Source organism: Sesamum indicum, linkage group LG6 (genome assembly GCF_026168435.1).
Source record: "Sesamum indicum cultivar Baizhima isolate 11 linkage group LG6, ASM2616843v1, whole genome shotgun sequence".
Classification (NCBI taxonomy): domain Eukaryota; kingdom Viridiplantae; phylum Streptophyta; class Magnoliopsida; order Lamiales; family Pedaliaceae; genus Sesamum; species Sesamum indicum.
This window is the reverse complement of record NC_142662.1, coordinates 1692508-1713256: the sequence shown is the minus strand read 5'-3', so window position 1 is coordinate 1713256 and position 20749 is coordinate 1692508. Positions and strand designations below refer to the sequence as shown.

Below are 20749 nucleotides of genomic sequence, written 5' to 3'. Positions count from 1 at the left end.
ATCCACTTAGTCAATAATATAAATAAAATTATAAATTTTAATCCACAAGGGTATTTTGATCAATTCGTAATGAAAAATGAATGAAAAACCTAATAGATTGGGCTAATTGTTAGACGACCTATAAAATCAGAGGTTATTGATAATTTTTCAAGCAACAAAGAGTATTTATAATTATATCAAACTTTAGGGAAGATCGTTGTAATTTATCCCATAATTTAAAATGCAAAACATTTTTTACCCGGTACAAAATGCAAATTCTAAGTTTTCATGCATATAGCAAAACCAACGGAAGCTTCAAAATGTTAAAGATTTGGATTCGAGTCTCGTTAGAAAAATGAAGATATATGTTTTTTCAGATGATGATTCAGACTTGATAAAGATGAAACAAAAATCATCTCTTCTAGGACATTATCTGTAAGAATTTGGGATCAAACACGTGGAATTCTTGAGCATTACACAACGGGAGACTAGTATTCACTTGTCATCCAAGTGTTTCTCTCCATGGCGACAAGAACAGCAGATGAGGCATGCGTTTACTTTGTTTGATGGTCGTGTTTGAAACTTGGTTTAAATATCAGTCCGGTCACAATTATCGTGGTTAATGAATGACGCTTTACGCGACAACCAACTCAAACTAAGAAATGGTAAATGGTGTCAATTCCGCGGCACTGACCCCCACCTGTCCACTACGGCATATGATTTTTGCTGTTTTTTGGCCCTTTCAGATGTTCGGTTTTTCCTTTCGCTTTCTCCCTCGTTTTGGTAAGAAATCATGTCAACAGCAACGGAGAATACATCTATTGGTGATCCGCAACAAATTTGACAAGACATACGGAGTTTGAGTTATTATGAACTCCAAAATAACATTAAAAACAGAATATTTCATTGCTAAAATTAGCAACGAATAATGGTGCTGCCAAAATTCATAGCTACCCTCTATAATAATCGTGAGAAATTTTCAAGATTTTTTCCTGCTAAAATTCAGTACTATGGAAGGCGAGATAACTGTGCATAATCGACTTTTGCAGAACTTCCCCCCAAGTTGAGTAACTGGTAAACAACGTTGCACCGTATTTTTTGACATGAAAAGATGAGAGTCAAGGAAACATTGCTCGACATGCATCAGCATTAGTTGCAACTACATGAAAATGATGCCCTCCACCCAAAGAATTCAACCCCCACCCGTACCACACGAAATGACTTTCCAGTTTTCTTTCGTCCAATTCCCGTTGTAGCTGTTTCTGGGAACTGAAAGTGTCGTGCACAAAAGTGCATTGGCAAACACCCACATGCAAATCTCCAAGCAGAACTACGGAAATAACCATGACTACCGATCCATAAAAATCACAACTATCCAATTTACAATTACTTCTATACACCAAACTACACACTGCCGCGAATAATATTCTTCTAAGAACCAACAATCCTGTAAAACTGTACATAATCATATTTATAGTATATCATCATAGGGGCACTATACAAAGATATGCAGTAGATACATCAAGTAATATGGATCTACAGTCGAATGGTGCACATTACTGCTGTTCTGAAATCTAAGGGCTGATGAAAAGGTGGCTTTGCAATAAGTGACCTCCATGTTCTCTTCCTAGGATGATATATCTGTACCAGCAGTGTTGTTGGCCTCTTATGTTGACGTGATCGTCGGCCATCTGCTGAGTCGTTCACACTTAGAAGGGTGAGTAAGTGCAGCTCCCCGTCTAAAGCAACAAACCCAACTGATGCATCATCAGAGGCCTTTCTTGGCACACAACTCTCCTTTGCCCAACGATTCGAGGTCATATCATACCTGAAAGAAAGGAAAAGGTAAAAACGGAAAAACATTATACCTTGCATACTAAAAGAGTTGTAGATAGAGAAAAGAAGGAAGACCAAGAAAATAAGATAAACTTCAGAGACAACAGCTATCTATAGAAATAAGATAAGAACAGAAGTTGCCATCTAGCACAGCACTGGAATTTTCCACTCCAATTGCTAAGTAAATGAGAATGCATCGCATAGAAAGACCTATATCTCGAAGTTCATATAATCTGACAAGTAACAAACAGAATGGAGAAATAATCACCACTTCACAAGCCAGAATCAATTTGAGACTTTGAGTCCTTAAAGAGAATTTGGAGGTTAAAAGTAGATTTCTTTGCCCGATACGAGAAAAAATTAATCCCATGAGTCAATTAAAAAATTTTCTGGAGAACCAGACATGCTCCAATCAACAACATTGATCTCAAATAAAACCAAACAGCAGCAATCTGATACCCTATTCATTATTTCAACAATTACATCCCAGGAAACAAAATTGCATAAAAAATATCCACAATGATTAGGAACTCAAATCCATATAAACAAAATTCATGGAGATCACAGGCAAAGGACCTTGAAAATATACCTGAATATTTCACCCCTGTCCAGCATGAATATCCCAGGACTATCCCAGCTGCCATCATCAACCACAACAATTTTCCCCAGCCTCCTCCTCTCCCCTTCCTCCCACATATCTCCAAGCTCCCTCCATCTGCCCCCATTTTTCAATTCCATCACCACTGCATCCCTATAATATTCATCCACGGGAAAAACGCCTGACACAGTCCTCGACTCCCCATAACCCCCCATAACCCAAAACTCCCTTCCAAGAAAGAACCCAACGCACCCAGCTCGAAACCTAGGCAAGCCATCCAACGCCACCCACTCATCCTTCACTATATCATACATCTCCACGGAGCTCATCCTACTTCCCGCGGCACCAAACATCGTGTGCCGGGACCCGCCACCTGCCACCACAATCTTCCCGCATCCGGGCACCGCAGCGCATGCAAAACTGCCACGTGGGGTGATCATGGGAGACAATGATTCCCAAGAGAAAGTAGCAAAATCAAAACGAAATGCAGAGGAAGAGGGAGAGGGGCGATCAAGCGGAAACGACCGGGTATCGAACAGGGACCCACCAAGAACATAAAGGTGGGGGCCTACTGAAACAGAGATAAAATTAGAGAGCCCATAAACATGGGGGTTGCAGGGCATGGGTGGAAGGGGGCACCACGATAAATTTTTGGGGTCAAACAAATACGGCGACGAAATTGAAGGGTCTTGGGGGAAAATACACAGCAGTTGCGGCGCGACAACGTAATTCTGGCGAAGAGAAATCAGGGCCTTCGAGGAGAAGAAACGTCTCCATGATCTGCAGGTGGATTTGAGGCGGGAGTGATGAGAGTACGGAACAAATGCCAGAATCAATGCTCCTAAATCATTCGGGAGGCCTGGGATTAGGGTTAGGGTTAGGGTTTGTATTCCAAAATCCTCAAACGACGATGGAGGCGCCATTTCTCAACCAATCAACCGAACAAACAAATAATCGGATCACTGTGACTAAGCTTTTCAAAAGAAAATCACAGCTGACGACAAATCTTCACACCGACTGTACACAGAGGCAGTAATCTATACACATATGTACACCTGCTGATGCAGAGGGTGTAAATTGGAAGGTTCTAACAGATCATGCAGAGAGTGATTCCGCTGCAGATAAATAAATTTCAATGGCGGTTTCTTGATTGATAATCTTTCAATCTCTCAAAATTCAAGATTTTGACTCAAAAAAAGGAAACCCCGCTTTTGTGGTTTGCATAGTGTACAGTTATGAGACACGTGTCCATTCCTTTTCTTTTCTTTTTTATTTTTTTTCCATCAGTGAAAGTGTAGTGTGTGAATTGTGGTAGTCAAAGTTGCAAAATACATGAAGAATTATTAAAAATATTTATTATATAATGTTTTATTTTTATCAAATTCTAAACACAATAAATATAAAGATTAATTATATTTTCCCATGCAAATTATGAATTTTAAACATTTCAAAATATTTTTTTACATCCATTTACCATCTCAACTTTACAATATTTTACAATTTATACTTGCTTTTCCATCAAGCTTTTGTCGAAAAACATCACATGCAATGCAAATATAATGTTTCAGAGTTATGCAATATGATATTTTTATATGTATATAGCATCTGATGTTTTTCATACATGATAAATTACAAATTTCACAAAATGCACGCGTGCTTTATTCTAAGAGTTTAATAATAAACTTTAGAAAATGTGACTTGTATTGCGTTGTAAATAAATTTGATGTAATTTTATTTTTTTTACATCAAATTATTCTTTTAATTTAGATTGACTAAATTTAGTCAAAATATATTCGAATACAACTCATTAACAAATAGATTCATATCAAAATCTACTGTGTTTAAACCCGATAAAAACAAAACTTGAATTAATAAACTCTGCTCATGCCTATAGAAATGGACCTCTACATAGAAAACACATAGCAAATCCACACCAAGCAAGTCTCTCTATTACAGTGAAGTGTCGTAACCGATGGTCGAAATCAAAATTCAAGATTTTGTGCCATGTAATTTGCTACACAACATCGGATGAGATTATGTATCCACATTGAAAAACAAACTTCAAGCCATTTGTTCGACGTTTGAACGAAAAATTATGTTACAATCTTAATTTTTAAAGTTTTTAATTGTTGTTTATTTAAATTAATATTTTATTTTGTTTATAATTTTCTTATCTCATAATTAATTTAGACATGATTTTTTTTTCGTGAACATACATAATTGTAACACGTTAGAATAGAATAATTAAAATAGATGGAGGTACTTTAGAAAAGTAAAATGATAATAAATCAAAAAAGTTGAATTATTGCGACGTAAAATAATATTTTAATCAACATAAGAACTAATTAAAATATGTTTTATAGAAAGTAAATGGATAAATTACATAGAGCTCCGATAAAATTTGTTATAATTATAAATAATTTTAAAAAAATATTTATAATTTTTTAAATAATGAGTAGCTATTTGTAATTATGATAAAATTGAGAAAAGTTTATTGAGATTTATTGAAAAAAATTAACGAAATTTGAATATTGGAATATGGTTTTCATTAAATTATTAAAAAATCAAAAAAGGTTTGACGTGTGCTTTTAAATAAATAACGGTCAGAAAGGGCATTGGAATTAAAATTGATTAATATATATATTTATTTTGTTGTCTGTCTGCTTTTTCCGGTTTCTTCCGAATCGATTTCTCTCTCCACCCCGCCAAGAAAGAAGAAACGACACCTCCTCTCACACACAACACACACTGTCCACAGAAGGATTCAACGGCTCCGAAAACGTAGGCTTCTCAGAAGATAATGCCGCCCTTCTCCACAAACCCGTTCCCATTCCACGCACCCTGCGTGAAACCCCCATCCGACGGTCACTTTTATCGCCATTGGAACAATACACTCTTTTCACGATTCAAAACCCAAAAACTCAACGCCCGCGCCCGTCCGTCCGATTCACCGGAGTTGTTTTTTTTTTTTTTTGGTTTTGCCTTTCCGTGTTCGTCGCACGCCGTCGTGTCTCGATATTACGGCGGAGCCCGTTTGAAGATTTGGAACCTTTATGATAAAAGAGGTGGCTCGTGGGGTGGATTTACGGAAATCGCGTTCAAGAATGGGATCAAGAATTGAAATAAGTGGTTTTTCCCGTGATCAGATGTAGTCTAAGTTTTTGATCTCTTGAATCAAGATGGTATGTGGACATGAAACTCATTGTATTGAATTCGATCAATTGTTTATTTCTTGTCCAAATTGCATGGAGTGTGTGAAATTTTTGGGACCTATTGTTGTAATCTTGATCGTATGAGATTATGGTTATTTTTGAATCTTGTTTAGAGATTACATAATATCCAGGCTAAGAAAACGAAAGTATTTGATGCCGTAGGTGTTAAAGATTACCTAATGGGTTCTCTGAAGAGGGAATACTTCATTGCTTACATTGTTGTGTCTCGGGAAAAAATTATGATGCTACTAGCATGGTAAGGTTAATATATGTCAGTATCTCGACCCAAAAATTAAAACAACTAAAAGAAAGCTTTTTTCAAGAATCAGGGGATAGTGCTTTCGAAATTTCAAGCTCTTTCAGGGTACAAGTTTAGTGTATGATCAGTAAGAAGAAATATTTTGAAGTATTATGAACTTATAATATACTGTAAGTCAGTTGTCTTCGGTCCACTCTTCTAACAATCAGTGTTCAGTGAAGAGTTGTGCCTAGACACAGTAAATCTGAATATTTCTTATGTCCAGCTTATCTTTCTGAAAAACCTTATGCTCTTGAATACAGGCCACCCCAGTCAATATCGTTGAAGGTTCTTATGTTTGGGTTGAAGACCCAGAAGTTACTTGGATTGATGGGCAAGTGGAAGAGATCAAAGGAGATGAAGCCGAGGTCCGGATATCCGATGAAAAGAAGGTAAATTAGCTTTTGCAGACGGGAATAAATGAACCCACCTCTCGATCTCCAATATCAAAAGAATGCTTTGTGATGTTGTCCTCTGAGCTTGGGAATAGGGAAAAGCTATCTTTGCAGAAGACAGAAGTGTTGCTCCACTGGTCTTGAGTGGGATAGCATTGTAGCTTGTATACTGCGGAGTAGAATGGTTTTATCAGTTAGCTTCTTTTGCTACAAAATTCCATCTGGTGTACTTCTTTTACAATTTATTGTGTAATCTGCGTGTATGCATGTGCCCTGAAGAAAGACAACTTTTGCATTGGGTTGGCATCTGATAAAAATCACTACTTCCTCCTTGAGTTGCTTTTGTCCTTTCTTCAGATGTCAATTTGTTTATTTACTTGCTAGGCATACTTATATTTATTTCCGTTTGCTGTAATAATTGTAGTAGTTGGACCCTGATGTGGTAACTACTCTGGAATGTAATGAATTTGATTTTAGGTTCCACCATTCTTTTTCTTCTCCATAGTTCTATTTGTGCTCGAAGGGAAAAGAGAAGTTTGATTTGAATAGTATTATGCTATATTTTCCACAATTTAGGGAAACCAACGTCCTTTCTTTTTTATGTGTTGTCTTTTCTCGGTATAGTAATCTGTCTATGTAAATCCAAACCGATTTAGTATGAGTTTATGTTTTAATAAGGCTTATTACTGTTCTTCATTTTTAGCAGGTTTCTGACACTGCTCATTGTTCACTTACAATTTTTCTTTTTGTTCTTTCAACTATTAAGGTTGTTGCTAATTTATCCAAAATATACCCTAAAGATGTGGATTCTCCTGCTGATGGGGTAGATGACATGACCAAACTATCTTATTTGCATGAACCAGGGGTTCTGCAAAACTTGGCAACAAGATACCAGCTCAATAAGATCTATGTAAGATAATGTTCATATTCAGTTCGATTTCATGTTTGATCTATGTTCGTCCTGGTAAGGCGAAGTAATGAATTACAGCAGCCATGGCATCTCTGTGTTCATATTATTATATCCTACCGTGAAATTGTTGCAGACTTATACTGGGAGCATTCTTATTGCCATCAATCCATTTCAAAGACTTCCTGACTTGTATGATCCCCAGATGATGGAAAAATATAAGGAAGCACCACTTGGAGAACTGAGCCCTCATGTGTTTGCCATTGCAGATGCTGCTTACAGGTGATAGTGTGCTACACTTTGGTTCTCAGGAGTTGTCCATAAAGGATGTTTCCAATTATGTCTAAGTCTTTTAAGATGAATTAGGGCAATGATAAATGAAGGAAAAAGTAACTCAATACTGGTAAGCGGAGAAAGTGGTGCTGGTAAGACTGAAACTACTAAGATGCTTATGCAATACCTTGCGTATTTGGGTGGCCGTAAAGAGGTTGAAGGGAGATCGGTAGAACAACAAGTACTTGAGGCAAGATTTATTACCTAATTTTCGGTTTTATGGTTGTCAATATTATATGCTTGTCTGACTTTGTACCCCTGGTATAAGTATCTGTCAGCATCTAAGTATTCTCCTACATGGGAGTGGGTTATTATTTATGAGTTCATTGCTTGCAAAGAGCAACGGGAGCAAGAATGTGACCCAAAATTTGGAAATTCAGAGAAATGAAGGCGTTAAAAATGCATTATCTTGTTTGATCCATTTTATGTATATCTTTGTTAAAATATTTTCTAGAAATGTTCCAGAAAGATTCTCAAGGAATGTGCCAAAAATAGATTTAACTAATTGAATTGACAGGCCAATTTTCACATTTCATTTTGAGAAAAGATGTTAAATTTCTTGTTTTGTAAAAGTGTTTCTCGAAGATGGGGTATAGGCTTTTTGAGGAGGGTTATGCTTGAAAATTTGGCTGAAAAATTTGAATGTAGGCTTTAACAATAAGGTTGCTTTTTGAAATTTTTTCAGAAAATAAACAACTGTTTGGGGACATAAAACCATAGATAACTGTTTGTTTTAGTCAAAGTAATTTTAATTTTTGTTTGATCCATGAAAAAGTCCAATAAGGTAGACTACATTATTGATGTAGATGTGAAGCTTCAAAAACAAATATATGAGCATTCTAGAATTGCCTTCCCCTTCTATAAGAAATTTGAAAATCAATTTTGCAGAAACTTTGTACTGCTGATATGAGTGAAAAAGACTTTATAAGGCAATATTTCTGAAAGAGGGGTGGAGTTTAAGCTTGATCCTTCTGCCTAATTGTCTCCTTCATTAAAATTGTTCCAACTACTTAAAATATAGAAAAAATGCACTGCACTTGATATGCTTTTACATCTGATATATCGTACCTTATTGAATGGTTTTCTGCAGTCAAATCCAGTCCTTGAAGCATTTGGAAATGCAAAAACTGTCAGAAATAACAATTCAAGGTGGGATATTGCAGGAATACTGCTATTGATTGTGTTAAAGTGCTAATTAATTTATGATCGTGCAGCCGGTTCGGTAAATTTGTTGAAATTCAGTTTGACAAGCTTGGAAGAATATCAGGGGCAGCCATTAGAACGTATCTTCTTGAGAGATCTCGTGTCTGCCAGATTTCAGATCCTGAACGCAATTATCACTGTTTCTACCTTCTCTGTGCAGCTCCACAGAAGGTAATCGACTTTGAAACTATTTTTCCTTGCTACCTTATCTCTCAGATGGGTATGTATTTGATAATGTTCATCATATCCTGAGTATTTTGACATCTTATCAGGAAATTGAGAAGTATAAGCTGGGACATCCAAAAACATTTCACTATCTTAATCAATCTAATTGCTATGAACTAGATGACGTGAGTGATGCTCATGATTATTTGGCGACAAGGAAGGCCATGGATATTGTTGGTATAAGTCAAAATGAGCAGGTACAGGCTTATAATTTGGATCCCCATGGTGCTATCTGCTCTCTGTCTGCAGTCATTTAAAATTGCTCTACTTTTCAGGAGGCGATTTTCAGAACAGTTGCAGCTATTCTTCATCTTGGTAATGTTAAATTTTCTAAGGCGGAAGACAATGATTCATCAGTTCTAGAGAATGACGAATCAAACTTCCACCTTCAGACTGCAGCAGAGCTTCTCATGTATGACTGGACTCTTTATATGTGCAGAACTCTCATCTCTCATGACTGCATTAGTTTCTGAGGTTAATGCTTTTTCTTCAATATTAGGTGTGATCCTAATGCACTGGAAGCTGCATTACTGAACCGTGTGATGGTCACTCCAGAAGAAGTTATCAAAAGAAGTCTTGATCCTAATGGTGCTGCAGTTAGTAGGGATGGGTTAGCTAAAACAATATATTCTCGCTTGTTTGAGTGGTATAGGTGCTATTATCTCTTGGTCATATCTTCTACTTGCTTTCTGAAAAATCCAATAACTGTTCGTTTCCTAGTTATTTGATGCTGATTCTTATCTTTGTAGGTTGGTAAACAAAATAAATTCCTCGATCGGGCAAGATCCAAATTCAAAATGTCTTATTGGGGTTCTTGATATATATGGTTTTGAAAGTTTTGAAAGTAATAGGTAAACATTGTTGTGATAATAGGAAGGAGCATATCGACTCTTCATAGGTGTCCAAACTAACAAAACTATTATACATGTAGTTTTGAGCAGTTCTGCATCAACTTTACCAATGAAAAACTACAGCAACATTTTAATCAGGTAATGACTTTAACGTGCTTGGAATCCAATAATAAATGTATGCATTCACTGAAAATTTATAGGTTTCTTGTTCAGCATGTTTTCAAGATGGAGCAGGAGGAATACAAGAAAGAAGAGATTGACTGGAACTACATAGAATTTATTGATAACCAAGATGTCCTGGATCTTATTGAGAAGGTTGCTCTATATAATCTTAAACTGCTGTGTGCTTGCCTACATTTAGTTTTTGTTGTGTCTCTCAGAAGCTAGTGCATGTCAAAAGACATGGTCTAGAGGGTGGAACTCTGGAACTGCCTAAATCTGTGGCTTATAAATCTGATACTGTATCTCTTAGTGGAAGCATTGCAGGCAAAATCAGTTGTCCTTGCGTCCAAGTGTCATTTGACTTAACCTTGATCATGAAATAATTTCCTCTTGAGATCATTCGGTATTTTTTTATTATAATATTTTTCTAAAGCACATATATTTTCTCTGCTGATACTTCTTTAAGTGCAGAAACTCATCCCATTCTGCATTATCAAGCTTTGAAGTATTTGTTTCCAAATATTGCCTTTGAGTTTAGTTTTTCTGCCCTTTTTATTCCCTCGATGTTGGAATCAGCATTTATGTCATTATCCAGAATGTGCAGCTAAAGCAATATCTTATGCAGTTGTTTTTAACTGGAATTTGCAGAAACCTGGAGGGATCATTGCTCTTCTTGATGAGGCCTGGTAGGGTTATGCTTGTCTGCCTGTAGGTAGCTTGCATAGAGCTGGTTTATGCTTCTGCTAAGTTTACTTTGTAACTGACTTGTTTTGTTTTGTTTACAGTATGTTCCCTAAGTCGACACATGAAACATTTTCAGAAAAACTTTATCAGACATTTAAATCCCACAAACGTTTCATTAAACCAAAATTGTCACGCACCGAGTTTACAATTGCTCATTATGCTGGAGAGGTAATCTGAATCTCTCTCTGTATGTCAATTAAGAGTTGTATTTTTTAGGTTCAGTTAAGTGAACATCTTCGATCTATTTCCTGCCCTTCTAGGTTCAATACCAGTCAGACCTGTTCTTGGATAAAAACAAAGATTACGTGGTTGCTGAGCATCAAGATCTGTTAACTGCATCAAAATGCCCATTTGTAGCGACATTATTTCCTCCAGTACCTGAAGAGACAACCAAATCTTCAAATAAGTCCAAGTTTTCATCCATAGGTTCTCGGTTTAAGGTATTTTCTTCATCTTCCTTGTTATGATGCATTCAATTGAGATCACTAATAGGGAGGGGGGTGTTTGCAAAAACTTATACTTTTTCAAAAGTGCCTAACTTTGGGAAAAATGGATAAGTGATTAAAATGTAAAAGTTGGTAGCATTTGGAAGTAATAATCATAAGTAGAAAAAAGGCGATGTGGACTTCAACTTTTACCTTATGTTAGCTTAAACTGAAGTTATAATTCCAAACACCTTCCTTTAGTTTAATTTTAAGCTGTAATTTGAAAAGCACTTCAAGTTTTTGCAAACAATCCCTAAATAAAAGTATCTAATAGTTGAGCTTTTGAGGTCATCATGTAAAGAAGGTCAAAGCTGATGATTTGATTAATTGGTACAGCTACAACTCCAACAATTGATGGATACACTGAATTCTACAGAACCTCATTACATTAGATGCGTGAAGCCTAATAATCTTTTCAAGTCTTCAATTTTTGATAATGCCAATGTCATGCAGCAACTCCGTTGCGGGGTGAGTACTTCTCATAGTAGCTGCTTGATTACTCCATAATTAATACTTGTAAATGCTAAATATATGATACCTTTTTGTCAGGGTGTCTTAGAGGCCATTAGAATTAGTTGTTCTGGTTACCCTACACATAAGACATTTGAGGAGTTTCTTCATCGGTTTGGTTTTCTTGCTCCTGAGGTCCTGGGAGAAAAGTAAGTGTTTGTATTTGATTTTATAGTGATCTTATGCTAATAATTTGGTGAATTAACACTTGTTTCCATTGTAACATGAGAAGTAATGATGAAAAAGTTGCATGCCAAAAGATTTTGGAGAAGATGGGTATTGCAGGGGCTCAGGTAATGAACTTTGTCATGTGTTCAGCATAATACATTGTTCCTTCATGTGAGAACCAAAATATACAAAAATAGCATTGTTATTTTTAGCTCCCCCTTCACTTATTGAAACTGTTAAGAGTAATAGTCTTTTTTTTTATATTATTGAAGGACTGAACAATACATATAGGATGGGTTTTAGAGATAACTACAAATAAATCAACCTACTTATTTCTAAGAGATAGGTAAAGATATATATAAATCAACCTGACATAAATCTAACCCTCCTCAACGTGGAGCATATATATCAATCATGCCCAGCTTGTCACACAAGGCCTGAACAATTTGAGTGGCTGCCTGATTGTCACAAGGCATAAATTTATTATTTGTGAAACCTAATTCTCGCAACAAATTCTTCAACCATAAAATTTCACTAGCAGTGTGAGCCTCCATGGTCCTGTATAGGCTATTTCTTGCCGCGCCAAGTCACAAGCTTTCCACCAACATAAGTCGCTTTCTTCATTTGCATTCCAATCGACTTTCCCTGTGAGCAACATACCCTAGATGTTGCTCTAAATCTAGAGTCTTGGATCCCAGTATAGAAATGAATTTTTCGTATCCATTTGATGCATTGTCGGCCAGCGAAAACAAAACATGGATGGAGTTGAGACGAGCATCTCAAAAGTAATCAATATCATAGGTCTGGGTGAACCAATCGAGTCTTGTAATGATTGATTAGCAGCCGATACTTAAGGGTGAAGACCTATCTACAAGCCACAAAAATAGTATTAGGAGTAGTAGCAATAAGTTCCCTAGTTCCTTGTGAGACATCTCTTTTCATCCAAGACTATTCCTAGGGCTAAGATTGTTAAAAGAAAAAGGCTAAATTCCATTTTACCCCCCTATTTTTTGTTAAATTAGCAAAAAAGCCCCTTGTGTTTTGGAAATAGGCAAAAAAACCCCTCCTGTTTTCAAAACCCCAGCAAGAAAACCCCATTTTGTTAGCAATTGACGAAATGTGGCATGTACGCGCTAGTGGTGCGTTTGATTGTTGGTTTATGCCGTTTTAGTCAATATTTTAGGTCATTTTGGACTAAGATATCCTTTATATGTCTATATAAGAGACTAATGCTTTTTTGGCTTGTTTTGTGTACATTCTTTTTGCCATTATGACTAAAATATTAAATAAATTATATTTAAAAAATAATACATTATTATTTTTTATTTCAAGTTTTTTTAAAAATACCAAAAAGATAAAAATATATATACATTATCTTTTTATTTCAATTTTTTTCAAAAATATATTATATTAAATATAAAATAGCAAAAAAAAAACATTACATTATAAAAAATAATATACTGAATTTTATTTTTCAAATTTAAGTTAAATATTTGTAATGGGCGCATTTAGAAGAAAAAATAATATTTTAAATAATATACTAAATTTTATAAAAAAGATTTATATTCTAATTATAAAAAATATTTTAAATAGTATACTAAATTTAAGTTATTTTTAAGGTTAAATATTTTATTAATTATATTATTTTTTATAAATGATATTTATATTTAAATTATTATTGTATATATTTAAAAGAAAAAAAATCCAATATATATATATATATCAAACAAAATAATAATTAAAACTGAATATAATTACTGCCACCCCCACGCAGGTCACTGTCGCCCTCTTTTCTTATTTTCTGTCTGGGGGATGGCCGTCTCTGTCGCCCTTTTTCTTTTTTTCTTGGCAACGGCCTCTCTCTTTTTGCTAGCCGAGGTCGGCAGATCGGGGGATGGCTGGGGGTGGGATGGGAGTGTAGTGTTCTTTTTTCTTTAATTTTATTTATATATATAATAATAATTTATTTTTTTATAATTTCCAATTATTAGTCAATATATGGTCATCCGGTGCTAAAATTAACGCCGTCAGACAAAAAAAATGATCCTCAACAGTATTTTATATTCTTCTGTAACTATACTTGTCGTCTAAATCTTCTTGTGTAGTACCTGGAAACTCCATTTCAGCATTCTGCTCATTAGGATTTTTTGCTGTAAGCTTTTCTGCCACAGGGCTAATTATGCTAATTTCATGTGGTTTATTATTTACTATTAAGTCAACTTTTTGTTTGTTTTTCTGTTTTATTTCCGTTGCTTCTTTTAATCAAGAACTTGTATGAAACACTAGTATTGTAATAACAGATAGGACAAACTAAGGTCTTCCTGAGAGCTGGTCAGATGGCTGAACTGGATGCCCGTAGGGTACAAGAACTTGGTAATGCAGCAAATATAGTACAAGCAGAGATTAGAAGTGATATTGCTCGGAGACGCTTTGTTGCTCTACGTAACGCAGCAATATCTATGCAATCTGTATGCAGAGGTCTGTCAAATACCTTTCTACTTGTCGAATCTTCACCTTTATATGCTATGCAACCTGTTGTATATTTGGACTCTCTAACTATCATTATTGTAACATTTTAGCTCACGTCATGCATGGTTGTTGCTGTTCTTGCAATGTTTGGCTTACAACAGGCATACACATTTAATCTAGATTCACCTTTCTTCTTTCTGCTCCTAGTTGTCCTTGCTCGCAAATTTTACAAGGAGATGAGAAGGGAGTCAGCTGCTCTCAAAATCCAGACCAAGGTGAGAGGACACCTAAGCAAGAAGAGCTACACTGGGCTCAAACAGTCGGTCATTGTACTGCAAACAGGCATGAGAACAATGGCTGCCTGCAACTCGTTTAGGTATAGAAAAAGATGCAAAAAAGCAACTGTTATTCAGGTGATTAGGTTGCTTGCTCTGCAATTTTTCTGGCCAATTGATTTTCTTCCCTTGACTAGAAACAATTATTTCAGTCCCACTGGCATGGTCTTAGAGATCTGTGTTACTACAAGAAGCTCATAAAGGCATCAACTGTGATCCAAAGCGGATGGAGGGGAATGATGGTCAGGAAAGATTTTCGTAAACGGAAAATGGTAGGCTTCACTGTACTTAAAGCAGCTGGAAGTATATTTTTTATTTTTATGAAACTTATAAGTCACTTTTGCAAAAGTTATGCTATATATTAGAAATCTCATCTCCTCATTTAGTTTAGGATGTTTTTCTCATTAGTAATATGCCGATCAGTTGTTGCAGATTGCAAGTTAATTATGTGGTGCTGTTTAGGTTGGCTGACCTGTATTGTGATATATATTTCCATTTGGCTATTTATGGTTATTAGTGTTGGGGAATATATTTAAATTTCATTCTCTTAATTCAAAGTGGATGAGGGATTATGATTCATGTACAAATGGAAAATTTCATTTCTGGTGATTCCTTTTATCTGCACTCGTGATAGACATTTCAAATATCTGCAGAGTTCAAGTGGTGAACTTCAAGAAGCATATGATGAGCTTGAAAAACAAGTGGACGACTTGAGATTACAATTACGGAATGAAAGACGTCTGAGGGTAATAATTTTCTTATGCTTCTATCATTCCTGGAAAATGAACTTAAGTCTCTCTCTCTCTCTCTCTCTACACACACACACACATACATCTGTCTGTCACTCTCTTTCTCTCTCTCATACACAAACACACATATATTCATATGGCAATATGCAAATGCATATGCACATGCGCATACTAGCATATACTGAGGTACATATGCATTGATAAGTATGTTGTTCATCAGTTCATCAGATTTCTAGATATACACATTATGGATCATGTTCCTGGACATTGAATGTCTGAACATTATCAACTTGATAAAAAATGCAATGGTAGGTAGTCATGCCATTTAATGCTCTTGACCAAGATCGAGAATTCTTGTGCCAGGCCGACTTGGAAGAGGTAAAGGGCCAGGAAATAACAAAGTTGCGGCAGTCCTTGGAAGCTATGCATAAGAAAATGGAAGGGACAAATGCCCCATTTACAGAACTCGAGGGGGAGGGTGCTCAAACACCAATTGGAGAAGCCTCCTCAATCATCAGAGAAACCCAGGTTCCAGTTGAAGTTAGTGGGAAGGTTGAGGCGCTAACTTCAGAAGTGGAAAAATTGAAGGTATCACTGGGAGACGTGATATTCCGCTCTCTCAGTTCTGGCTAGTGTCACTAAATTCAGCACTCTAAATGGTTTTCTAATTTACAGGGGATGTTACAATTTGAAAAAGAACGAGCTGATAATTTGGAAAAGCAGTATGCTGAAGCCCTAGCATCGGGAGAAGGGAAGCGTCTGAAGTTAGAAGAAACTGAAAGAAGAGTTCATCAACTTCAGGAATCCTTGAACAGGTACCATAATTCTTATAATTATTCTCTTACGCCATTTTCCCCAGGAAAACCACATGCCTATTGATTTTCGTGAAAATTCTTTAATAAGCAAATTGAAAGCATCTTTTTGTTGTTAATCGGTGGACAGCTTGCTGTCATTCTCATATAATAATGGATGAACATCTGTGAGTTTGCTTGACTTGATCTTTTGTAGTGTGGATATTCTGAAATTGCATAAGCTTTGTCTTGCAAGATATGATCAAGAGGCATAATTATCTGAATCTGAATAAATAATAATTCAGTTCCTGAAAATAGTTTGCCAAATAGTAATATTCTTTATTGCCTTTATACAACATGCATTCTGCTGTCCAGAAACATGAATGCAAGAGAAACGTTAGGACCGAAAAGGAATATTTGCAGTATTCATAACAATAGAGTAACTCTTTCCAATTGACCTAGATTGATAAACAATATGGGTATGAGGCCTATGTGTGGAAAAACATTCTTTATATATATCTACTTCATTTTGTCTATTCTTGTACATTTGTTAATAATTTAAATAGGCAGTCTTCACATAACAATGTCTATTCATTAGGGAGATTCTTTTAACTGATGTATTTCTCTTGTTAGGATAACATGGTGCTATCTTGCCTCTGCTCTAGACATTATTGTTAAGAATTTGATATTATAGGCAAGCACTGTAGTACTCATAGTAGCTTTTATTCATAATAGAATTGTGATACTTATAGTCGAGCCAAGGAAAAAATGGCAAAGTAGCTTTACATGAAAAACTTTAATTTCACCCAGAGAAACAAAAGAAAACAAATGGTAAATGTTGTCTAAATCAGGCAGGCTGTCTGCTGTAAAACAGGAATTAGGATTTGACCTGTGGTTGGGAATTTTGTCTGTCTCTTCCATTACTACTCCCTTTATCCCAGTCAAAATGTAGCACACTTAGGAATATTGATACATGTACATGGTTAAAGTAGTTGCATCAGTGGCTATTCAGACTAAAAAGTTCACGTGTCATTTAACTAATGCTAGACATGATCTAGTGTGCCTCAGGATGATATACAGCATGTCCGGTCAGTTTTCAGAGCTCAAAATGATTTTATGTGCCTCATCCAACTCGAGTTCACCTTCAGGGTTCCCTGCTAGAGATGATTTGGATGATGATTCTTCTGCTTCCTCTGATACCACATCTGCTGACTCAGATTTCACATTCCCAGCCCCGACTTCAACTCCACCAAACTTTTCATCTTTTAGTCCTGGTGCTTTCCAGCTCATAGTCCAGGATCTTTCAGCAGCTGAAACTTCAGGTCAGTCTAGTCTTCTGAGTAGCAAAAATATTTGTTAGTGTGAAATTAGGACTTTATCCACCCATGTTTCACTCTTCCTAGTACAAAATTTAAATGTTTCTCACCGTCATTCCAGTTGATCGTTTGTTCATTTTAGTCTTGTTCTCTTCCATTACTCTTAGAATTGTAACACCTCTTTTGAAATCTTAATCCATGTTTTCGTTTTAAGAAAAGTGCAATAAGACACGCCGTTTTATATTTCTTTTTCTGATGGTTGCATTGTGCAGGAACTGAGAAGTGGGAAAATGACCGGGAGGGGGCATTCGATGACTTTTTCTGATGGAAGTTGCTCTATCAATTTTATGTCCATCTTTGTCCTAGTTAGAAGTTAGTCCTCTAGATTTAACATTTTGATATTATAGTAGGGACCTCCATTTAACACAGAATACCACTTACGTGTTGTACAGACACATGTATATAAAAAATGTAAACTTACATTTATAAATTCTTATTTTAACAACTTCAACATGGATATGACACAGTGCTACTTATTTTATACACATCATTCTGTTTTCAAGTCCAATTTACTTATTAGTCATTAGTTGACATGACTATAACTCTGATTTGTTGAGATGCCATTGCCCTTTTCCAGATAATCAGAAATTTAGATAATTACTTTCTTCCATCAATAATATTCTGTGTACAACTCCAGAAGCTGACTTCAATATACTTCAGCTATCTTCTGAGTGGTGGTAATAGTTTCCTTGTCAAGATTCATTATCTTTAAATGCTTATTTCATGCAGGAAACCTTGTAGTTGATGTACTCTGTTCTTTTTAGGCTTCTCATGGGGCCCTGCTGGAAAAGACTACTCTTAGGAGCATTAAGAACTTCTTTCTTGGTGGCATGCATTTTTCCAGTGTATAAAGTTGGAAGTAACAGATACCTCTCTCTCTCTCTATATATATTTGTAATAAGTTCATCTTGGGTTCAACATATGCAAGGTTGAGATTGTGGTAATTAGTATCAAATCTAGTTCTTAGGTCACTTGATGTTAGGATTACTTTTCTTGTGTATCCATGTTTTGCTTCTGTAGTTAACGAAGTCCATCATAATAACTCGCCCTCACAACCAAATCACTCTCCTCTGATGGTAAGACACAAGTCCACCTCCCTCATCAGTACCACTGGATGGCTTGCACAAGCAGCAACATCTGATTTTTTTACATCAGCTTCTCAACATCCATTTCCTCAACCTCAGGGTAAGATTTCAAATTTGAAGTTTGTTTTGTTGTTTCCTTTTCTTTTTTAAATCAAAATAGGCATGGATTTCTCATCTGTTCTCACATGCCTTCTTTCAAGACTCCTGCATGTTTTCCATCCCTCTTATAGGTCATCAGATACTTTATCTTAGTAGAGAATTTAAGAGAATCATAATTTTCTAAGGTAATTTGATAGTCTTCTCTAATATCCATCTATTATGGAACTCTTATTCCAGGTTTTTTCAATCTTCTTGCAGACTCTATATGGGGTTTCAGATCGGCATCTTAGCACAGAAAATGAAACAGCAGGAACTTAGTCTTCTCTACTTATGCAACTTGGGACTTGCTTATGTCTCAACTTAATCATATAAGCTCCTCTTTGTACTTTTGCATGAATCCTGATTCTTGATTTTTTACATGCTTTTTCTAAGCAAAGCACTACTACAGGTAACATGATCCAGTATATATGAAAGATTTATCCCTGATCTTTTGCTTCCTCTCGTACAATTACTATGAGGTTACATGTTAGCTGCATCCTTGACATTCCAAACGGCCAAAAGCTGCCGAATTCAGGCACACTTCATTAATTGCAGTTTATGGGCTGACTCACACTCGGTCAGGAGCAACTAGAGTATCACTTGCTACTTGAGGTTGCTGCCTGAATTATCTACAAATGCTTCAGATGATGGCATTTATTTCATGCTGAGAGAACAAGCATTTTGATAGAATATACTAAACTCTAGCCTTGCTACTGAGGTAAGAACACTGGATTTATTAAGCATGCTAGTTTTTTTGTTAACGTACAGACCCTTGGTAATTATGACATGCTTTTTGTAATAACTATTCAAATGGCAGTTAACTGGTTAGATGGAGCAAATTTATGGAACTATCCGGAATAGGTTGAGGAAAGAGTTCAACTCCACTGCTGGATTGTGTGCAACCAGGTAAAACAAGTTTTCGATACTCCATTACAAAGAATTCTGGTAACTTTGATGACATCCATGTTTATATAGTTGATATTAAAATGGAAGGTATACCAAGGACTTGTAAAGAGCCTAAGGAAGTTTTCAGCATACTAGAAACAAAGCATGTTGGGACAATCTCACAATCTTATTGCACATTTCTTGTCTCCTGTAGCTCTATGGACTGTGATCTTGACTTTGCCATCATGCCCCTTATTATTGTTGGATAACATAATGATGAATCAAGTAGTTTTATAGCTTCAAAGTCTGTTCTACTAGAATGGATAGTTTATCTGGACAAAGTTATGATTATACCAAGTTATGATGAAACTGTTTGTTTTTCTACTCTAGGTACAACGTGGAGGAAGGGATTAAGCAATTGAGATCAGTTACGTTGTTATCTTACAACCCCAATCTTGTCATTGTCCGTAACCAGCAAAAAAACCATTACCCCCCAACAAATTCCTAAGAGATGTCGAACATATATGTTCTTGTCCTGAACCCCCTTTTCTTGCATCATGAAGCACTCACTCATATATATATATCTTTAAAGATTCAAGTGTTTGTCTTTTGATCTTTCTGTCTTAACTACTACAAATCCTTGTCCTTATTAATAGCTACGACGAGGGAGTTTATAGTATGTCTTGTCCTTTTGGAGTTTTCTACATCAACTTCTCATTCATGTGCCGCTCATCAGGTCAACTGTAATTTACTTTGTTCGAATTGAGACTTTGTGTAGAAAATCTAACCATAAGATTCATGGGATCGAGAAAACAGTCGTAGTCTTCAAATTTATATTCGACCCGTGGACGTAGGGAGTGTTTGCAAATATTTTTAGCAGATAAAAGTTAAATATTAAATATGCGAAAGTGTAAATTTGATTGTTGCTAAATTACTCAAATCATTTGAAAACTCTAATATCGACTTTAAATATACAATTTTAAAATTAAATTAAAATCGATAAAGTTGAATTAAA

General features: G+C 35.8%; 2 protein-coding genes across 3 annotated transcripts; one reads left to right on the top strand and one right to left on the bottom strand.

The window, feature by feature from the left end:
• Positions 1–1310: 1310 nt before the first annotated feature.
• LOC105165636 (Galactose oxidase/kelch repeat superfamily protein) lies at positions 1311–3697 on the bottom strand. The gene is made up of 2 exons (XM_011084712.3): positions 2405–3697; positions 1311–1807 (listed from the first exon to the last, which is right to left on the bottom strand). Exons 1-2 carry the CDS (start codon positions 3334–3336, stop codon positions 1516–1518), a joined length of 1224 nt encoding a protein of 407 aa, XP_011083014.1. The 5' UTR covers positions 3337–3697; the 3' UTR covers positions 1311–1515.
• Positions 3698–5070: 1373 nt separating this feature from the next.
• Positions 5071–20568, top strand: LOC105165638 (myosin-9). Of its 2 annotated transcripts, none has more exons than XM_011084714.3 (30): positions 5071–5595; positions 6187–6315; positions 7085–7228; positions 7362–7507; positions 7592–7748; positions 8649–8707; positions 8773–8932; positions 9034–9183; positions 9262–9398; positions 9486–9632; positions 9736–9837; positions 9918–9975; positions 10051–10152; positions 10648–10685; positions 10785–10911; positions 11004–11183; positions 11565–11696; positions 11778–11887; positions 11971–12031; positions 14207–14384; positions 14583–14788; positions 14863–14982; positions 15364–15456; positions 15823–16047; positions 16135–16274; positions 17319–17572; positions 17839–18811; positions 19069–19567; positions 19667–19755; positions 20125–20568. In XM_011084714.3, exons 1-27 carry the CDS (start codon positions 5593–5595, stop codon positions 17889–17891), a joined length of 3411 nt encoding a protein of 1136 aa, XP_011083016.1. In that variant the 5' UTR covers positions 5071–5592; the 3' UTR covers positions 17892–18811; positions 19069–19567; positions 19667–19755; positions 20125–20568. The 2 variants fall into 2 exon arrangements, with proteins under 2 accessions (XP_011083016.1, XP_088737397.1); XM_088881271.1 differs by having other exon boundaries at positions 9486–9638.
• The last annotated feature ends 181 nt before the right edge of the window (positions 20569–20749 follow it).